At 41.2% G+C, this 8153-nt stretch overlaps 1 protein-coding gene across 5 annotated transcripts in view; it reads right to left on the bottom strand.

The window, feature by feature from the left end:
* Positions 1-299: 299 nt before the first annotated feature.
* The window catches only part of LOC119739804 (solute carrier family 49 member A3-like), a 35770-nt gene continuing 27916 nt past the window's right edge, over positions 300-8153 (bottom strand). For 3 of the 5 annotated variants that reach the window (XM_038214885.1, XM_038214884.1, XM_038214882.1), the window contains 7 exons: positions 7859-8152; positions 6619-6753; positions 5838-5954; positions 4659-4811; positions 3593-3750; positions 2761-2969; positions 300-1740 (listed from right to left, as the gene is read on the bottom strand). In XM_038214885.1, coding sequence (XP_038070813.1) covers positions 1628-1740; positions 2761-2969; positions 3593-3750; positions 4659-4811; positions 5838-5954; positions 6619-6753; positions 7859-8152 — 1179 coding nt within the window. In that variant the 3' untranslated portion in view covers positions 300-1627. The remainder of the gene's footprint in view (positions 1741-2760; positions 2970-3592; positions 3751-4658; positions 4812-5837; positions 5955-6618; positions 6754-7858; position 8153) is intronic. The other 2 variants (XM_038214883.1, XM_038214886.1) reach the window with 2 other exon arrangements.

Raw genomic sequence — 8153 nt, 5'->3', positions numbered from 1 at the left:
ACGCCCCTGATTGGTTCACACAACTACATGAATTGCGTCCAGTGAAATCAGAGTGCTGTCCCGATGCCGCACACCTTTCCGGTGGCATCGTATCCGGTGAAATCGGATGCGAAAGAATCAAACATGTTGGTCGCCCGGTGTACATGTACGGTGATCCGGTGAACCGGTAAAATCGGAAAGGTGTGCGTTGGGCTTTACTCTGTTTCTTGTTCCATGTGTTATCGACTGGATTCGATAGGCCAAGTCATCGCCTTACGGCTTGAGGACGGAACAAACGACTACTTTATAGAAGCGAAAGGGTTGATCAAAATGGCTTTTTAATTAGGCATACAAAATAATGACAAGGACGGGTGGAATCTAAGTTAACTTTTTAAGAATACATTTACTTAACAGGTGCTACCATTTTGTTCTACCATATATACAAATTAATACGAACAAAGATTTAACGGGGAAGGTTACCTGAGGGGGACATTCCCATAGAGTTGTGCACAAATATTTTCCAACTTTAATGCCCTAACCCCAATTTATCTTATCCTACCCCCACGAATTCTAGTAAATTTTAGTTTTGGACCATGAGCAATCGATCTAGCCTAGGGAGACATTGAAATGTCTCCTTAATGTCCGGCGTCTCCCCAAGGTATAACTTATGACGAAAATGTCCCCTTAAGGGCACATTAGTTAACAGGAATTTAGATAATAAATAACCTTCAAATCATTATCTGTTCTAGCTAAATTTAAAAACGAATCAGATATCCCTTAACATCGAAAATGCAAATGATATACATATATCTTCAACACTGAAATCATACGGGTAAAAATTAGCACGTTGCCGGCTGTGTTACCTATTATATAAAACGGTTTTTAACCGACCTTCAAAAATATAGTGAAAGTTTACGTACTCGGACAATTAAATTTTTTTAATATCATAACACCCATATTATTATTTAACAAAAAATATATGGTGGAGCTAAACGATACCCTGAGTATATGCACTTAAATATACGAATTTGATAATTTTAACAAAACTGCACAAGAACGGTTTATGGGCATGAACGTACACTTAAAAAAATTTTTTTAGTCAGATTTCCCTGGCAAAAGGTTGCACCCAATATGGCTGTATTCAGCTGGTGCATGCAATTTTGAATACTTTTCCCATCAAAACTGACAAACAGATATTTAAGAGTGCTATAGCCTAACAGAGAATGACGGCATAAATATGACCCGATTTGTATTGTAGATAGCACGCGGAGATCGTGAGCACCATGCCACAGCAGAAACGTTAGCAATCTCCGATACGCAGATCATTCAGAAGGCCTCGGAATTAGCAATTTTAAAAAATATATATATTCTATTATTTCATATATAATTATAACCATTAGGCCCATGAAATTAGCCACAAGATACCCTTTAATGCATTATTATTTGGAAAGAATTAGGCCCCTAATCGCTTTGAAACTATAGCTCCGTCAAACATACAGTCTTCGACTCGTGTCGTTTCCATGCCTTGGAGCCAGAACAATTGGTATACACATGGCGTAATGAGGCCGTTGCTGCCATAGAACGTACACCGTCCACGGTCCATCTTCTAGTAGTTGTCAACTGATTCTCGTCTATAATTATGTATACATTATGTGTTGTTGGTAGCCTGCTCTGCTTCTATGCGTCTGTACGTAGTCCTGAACGCGAGTACCAGTATCAAACAGATAACAATGGCGTAGCCACCATAAACGTACAGGGGAACTAGAAGGAAACAACAGAAGAGAACTTGGAGAGAACTCATTTTCATTTGTAGGACGCGGACATAAGAACAGCAGGCATACTCGAAGACAATAGGCCTACATACACAATATAAATGTAGAAACGATGCGTCTATACGGGATATGTATGCGGCTCGGGAAAATGGCTGTCTGTTAAATCACAATTTTGCGTGGTCATTTCATCTGGCAAAGTGCATTTTACATCACAATGTTAAGGTCTATAACTGTATACATGTACATGTTTTGTATGAGGGTTTGGTGACATAAAAATGGTGATATTCCCGAACCGCATTATAGGACGTTTCCCGTATCTGCACCATTTCTAATGCTTTTAGCTGAGGGTAGCAGCTCAACAAATGGTGTCTCTCCGATAGTTAGTTAGTTTGTAACAAACGTTGACATTGCCTATCGGCTCTATATATTTTGACCGATTTCAACCAAGCTTGTCAAAAGTATCAGTAGCCTGCAGCCCCAACATATCACATGACCAAACTGGGGTCAAAGGTCATTATGGGGTCACTGGGGTAAAAAACTGACAGAATTGTTTTACTCAAAACACTACTCGTTCCAGAAATTACATGGAACCACCACGTGACTCATGCATGAACACGAATTGGTTGGCCCCCAGCTTCCCAGATCCGATTGAGCTTGTTTTTTTGTATGTCTGAGGGCAAGCACCCCCCACACATCTTTTTTGTTACAACACCAAGGTGTAACAAGCAGCTTCAATAGCAAGATTGGTACAGTCAGAGCCGATTCTGGTCGCCATTTTGGGTCCACAAATGGGGACTGAAACATTCCTTCATGAGATTCTCGGGTTAGTTTAATAGTGTTCACAAGAAAATTACAGAAATTGGTGACTGTGCATAACAGTCCCATAGCGCCCTGTTACAGACGGCTACGCGAGCTGAGTTGGACCTTTAATGGGGTCCAAATTATTGATAGTTGTCGCAACTCCCTATATACACAGCTCTGGGTAGGTTCAGTTATTGTGAGAACTTACCCGACATATCCTGTATATAAATCGGCGAATATTGGTACCTCTCAGTGGTTGACGTCGCCGAGGTAACATTATCCGCTAATGTTATTGGTGCCAGGGTGCCGACGGTTGTCGTGTTGATTGGAATACATTGCTGAACGGGCGCGTCCATAGTGTTGAGGGGTTGGGCCAGAAACTGACCAATCAGGATCAAGATGATGCCTTGAAATTGGCTACAAAAAGACACGAAAAAGTGAAACTGATAGAATATACACCTTTTCCTTGGCCTGGTTGGCACTTTTTGCCAACCAAGGGTTGGCAAACTATGAAAGGTCAACGTTGCAAAAACAAAGAATCGTTACAAATCATTGGATTGTTGAAAATACAAAATAACCAACAAACGCTACCAAAGACTTAATACATTGGGAGGGTGTTAATATGTAATTTGTTTAGCCAAATCTGTTGCCAACCGCGGCTTTAATTTATGACCCTGTGGCAGCCCAAACAAAATGGCGCTCAATGTTTACAAGCAAAAAGAAAGTTCTTGGAGGTATTTTTGTTATTTTAATGCATGTAGACAACGACACTAAAACCGAATTAATGTCCACAGAAAATAGACTTTTGTGATTTTTTCTAAAAAGGCTTCTTTAGAAAAAGGTTAACTACGACGCTTGAAGCGTGAGTTAGAACGTTTGAAACGAGATCTTAGATACAATGTTGACCCCTTTTAGGGTTTCACATTACTTCGCATCGTGCTTCCCAACTCGGTATAAATTATAGTGATCAGACATCTGTAACCAGGGATGAAGGCGGAAACGAAGACAGAGTTTTTGAAAGTGATCAATTAAGACCGTACCCTGATATCTGGAGCAGGCTAGAGCTGGTGCCTTCCGCCACGGGATAGGTGCACTCGACACCGAGCTCCAAGGCAATCGGGAACATGGCAAAGCCGAAGAGGCCGAAGCCCACGGCAAAAATAGCGACCGGAATGCCCAGGTTGTCGAAGTGGGTGAACTGCATCAACAAGATTGGAAGGAATTGCAAGGAGTTGAATTAAACTTAATTCCACAACAAGAGTGATAGTAATAATGGTACGGTTGCACCATGTGACATTACATCCCTTTTTAGTTCGTGTTTCTAAAAAAGCAAGGAATGCGGACAAACAAGATCACCACAGAGAGAAAAAAAGAAACATTAAATCTTGGCCCAATTTCATAAAGGTGTTACGTAGAAAGTGCATGTTTAGCAACGGCCCACGTTTTTTAGTTATGAAACATGAGTAATTAAATTTCCAATTTCGAACATGTTGCAGCCAAACAATAATTTTGTTCTCGCAGGTAGACTGGTCCCCGCCCCATTATCACAATCGATAATGTGGAGACTGGGAACCAGTCAACTCACAAGCTGGATTGGTTAGTGCCATGAAGTTATATTTAAAGTGCGCCGAAAGCTAACTCAATGCGACTACATGTAGTCTTTCCAGAGGGTCGCAGATGCCAAAACATAGGAGAAAGTAGTTGTTTTCGTTTACAATCAACGTGTAATAAATGAAAAGGCACTTGATGGTGGGGAGTGCGGCCTAGTGGTTATAGGGTGCGTGACTCATGATCAGAGGGTCAGGGGTTCGAATCCAGCTGCTGTGTATATGTTGTGTCCTTGGGCAAGCCACTTCAGCCCCACTTGCTTCTCTCCACCCAGGAGTATAAATGGATACCGGCATTAGCTGGGCAGTAACCTGCGATGGCGTCCCATCCAGGGGGGAGTAGAAATATTCTCAGTCGTTTCATGCTACTGAAACCGGAGATAAACGCCGGCCTGATGGGCCACATTGCCTCGTGACAGACTTTACTTTTTGATAGAACAGAGTTTGGTGTGAAAAAAAATCTACTTCAAAACAAAGTAGGTTCCGACGCCATTCTTACCAGCGCCATTCCGATGATACTTAACACAGCTAAAGTGAAGCATATCTTGGTAACGGGCGTGAAGGCCTGAGTCCGGTCTACGATCAACCCAGCGATTATAGCACCGACAAGACCGAAGGCTATCATCATACCACCGACCAAACCAGCAAAATCCTGTCGGAAAGGGGAAAACAGCTCTGATAATAATTCAGAATTTCAAAACACTTTTAAGAGGCGATCAGATTTGAATTCCACTTTCGGTTTCGATTTTTGGAAACCGGATATTCGAAACCAACTTTTAAAAAGCCTTCATTTTTTGTGTGTGACACAGGCTAAAGAAAACAACTTGAGCATGCCAGAATTTGCTCCATGGTCCCTAGGGTCTTCTTGGTATATGAATAGCCTGCCCCTTCGACTTATGAAAAAGTTCCCACCCAATTTTCAATATTTTATACAGCTCTGGAGTGTTTTGTACTAAAGGGCCAGTAGTCATTGAGTCCTGCAAACTATACCCAATCACTGGGAGGGCACTGCATGCGGCACCTCACTCGTCACTTGTTGGCATTACTGCGAGCTGGATGGAAAATTCCTGTGAAATCGTATCACCGTTATTCAGTTTGAAAAATAATGATAACCAGAACTTTTAAAATCTCCGATTTCTCCCACCACACCTTTTCTCATTTAAAATGACACTTTGGCAAGTTTTCCAGTGTCAACACGACCCGGAACATGATTCAGGGAAAGTGCCATTTTGACCCGGAAATAGATATATTGAATTGAGTTGAATTTAATCCGGGTCACATGGGAAGCGCACATGTACACAGAGCGTCATCAAGATTGGTAGAGTGATAAACGCAGGATCGGTTCAGGGCCGCTTCTTTTTTTTGGGGGGGGGGGGGAACTGAGATGCAAAAGTTAATTAAATGGTTAAATGATCCGATTTCTAAAAGAAACAGTAGGGAAAAAATGAAAGTTGGCGATATTTCTTGAAAGAAATTTAAAGAAATTGCTTTTTTTAATTCGGGGAAATTTAAGAAACTGGGGGGAAAATCGTACAAAAGTTCAGACCAAAAAATGGGAAATGAACCTTAATTATAGAGTCATATATCGGGATACTTTGTTCGCTTCAAAAACATCGCATAAAAGTTTATGAAGCCTAAACATTTTGCGCACCCATTGTAAAATGCTAATGATACTTACGTCGTTGTAACCTATCGGGCAGACGATTTGCTCCATAAAGGTGCTGAGAGCATTGAAGATTGCATAACCACCCCCGAAGGTGACCAGGAGAATCATGAACGGGACATTTCGAACACACTTGGGATAAACAAGAAGAAAATTGATGAATTGGTAAAATAAAACTGAACGTGGCTTCTGAGCAGTGTTGTGGAGTGTCTATCACCAGTTAGCCTATCTTGTCCCAAGTCACGTCAAAAGTTATTCAAATAACCGGTGACCAAGGCATCCCCTTTTTTGGTATTGTTCATCCACTGTTACTTTTGGCCGGACTTGTGTGCATCGGGTAAATTAAGATTTTTGGTGGCCGACAGCAGAATTGCCCAATGTTAAATGTTTTCCGCACATCGTTATGCACACACATCTTGACTTTGCCCCTTTCGCTTTCCAGAAATTATGCCAACCTATGGAACATTAAACATTTCCATGATTGCAATAAAATCGGTCTTGAAAAATCCACTGTGTGCAGATGACCACTTTAATAATAACTTGAGGTGTGCACATAGGAACAACGAACTAATTTGTAAAACTTGCAAAAATCTCATTTGAAAACGTATTATCATAAGTTGAACAAAGAAATTTACTGGAGCGGGATTTGGTCATTCGACCTCCGGAACACCGTCCCGGTGCTCTACCAACTGAACCATCCAGCCCTATGTTGGCGGTTTGTCAATGTCTTTTTTCAAGAGATTTTTTTAAACAAACATTCAAGATATTAATTTTAAAGTCTATAATATTGTTTCACCTTCTTCATTCCAGAATAAAACGATTCATGGTCTCCGGCAGCACTGGCGGTCGGTGGGGTGGGCGGGGTGCTTCTATGCACCCCCAAAGTGCACATCGCACATGCAACAGCCGCCGGGATAATGTACACCCATAACTAAAATAAAAAAAGGCACAGAAAGACATCAGTACAACATTAGGATAAGTATAGCAATTTCCTAAACACGTGCCAAGAATGGGACGACATTTTAAGATGATGATGATTGAAAAATGATTTTGACCCATTTTTTTCTTGGTAAAAAGAAAAGCAAAATACTATAAACACTGTAAAACCTATTGCTTAACTTTTGAACACGTTGTAAACGTGTTTTTTGGCAAGTTTATAAACGTTTGGCGTTTAAGGGGAGAGAAATCTAACATTTGAAATACTATAAAAACACAGGCGTTTAAAAGATAAACACGTTGTTAACTGCTTCTGAACAGACCCGTTCACAGGGCGTTTACATTGTAAACGGAATGTTTGCAGTTTAGTTTTCCTGAAAGTCAAATTTCAGTGACAAGCAGCCGCAAAACTGAAACCATTTTAGGCTTTGTTTCTGCTATGGTTACCAACTCAAAATTTAGCCTGGGCCTTTTACTGCGATTCTCTCCTCAAACAATTTCATCCGAAGGCCAAATTCTATCAATCGGGTGTCATTCGTATTTCCAATTAAAAAAATCGGGAAAAAAAATAACAAATTATGAAGAAGAACAAACAATACTTTTGACGAAAAAACTCCGGTTATCCACCTCTACATTTTTATTTGGTCTTTTAAAACAGTTTTCATTAGGTAAACCCTACTTTGCACTAACGTTGCATACCCGTTCTCTTCCGAAAAGAAAAAAAATCCCCTAACGACTTTTTAATTTGTATGGTTTTTTTTAACGAAAACAAATCCCAGAACTACGTCTGATTTTGGCAGTCTTCATCCCTCTGAAAAGGGGCTTCACTTTGCGCATAAATGAAACAGCCCCACGAGAGCCAAATTATTGTTTGGTAGCAAATATAAATAATTTGATGTTTTTTTTAATACTTCAATATCTAAACGTTGGTGGATTTTCTCGTTCCACATCTCATTCAAAAATGGATAACTTTTTGCAGTATATTGCTAGGAAAATAGCAATTGAAAAACACATCTGTTTATCTATGATACTCGAAAATAGCACAGGGAACGCAACTTTAGATCCATTATCGCAACAACAAAAAACAGAAGGAGGCAAACCATTGTGGGTAAATCGGAAGGCTTGGAGACGATCGCCGAAGACACAAGAAAGGAGACGAGGATACCCAAGGGATTGGCCATGGAGCCCAGCGTATTGGCGATGGCTCGCTGATTCTCCGGAAACCACACCGCTGCGAGCTTGGTCGGGGCGAAGAGCAGGAAGGGCTGGGCGAAGGCCGCCAGGCCCTGGCCGCACATGACCACGGCGAAGCGGCCGTCCTCGGGCACGGCTGGGAGGGTGCTGAGATACCGCAGGATGATGCCGAGAAGATTGGTCCAGGATCCTATCAACATC

This window comes from Patiria miniata, unplaced genomic scaffold, assembly GCF_015706575.1.
Source record: "Patiria miniata isolate m_02_andy unplaced genomic scaffold, ASM1570657v1 HiC_scaffold_4, whole genome shotgun sequence".
NCBI lineage: Eukaryota > Metazoa > Echinodermata > Asteroidea > Valvatida > Asterinidae > Patiria > Patiria miniata.
This window is presented reverse-complemented; position numbering and strand designations above follow the sequence as displayed.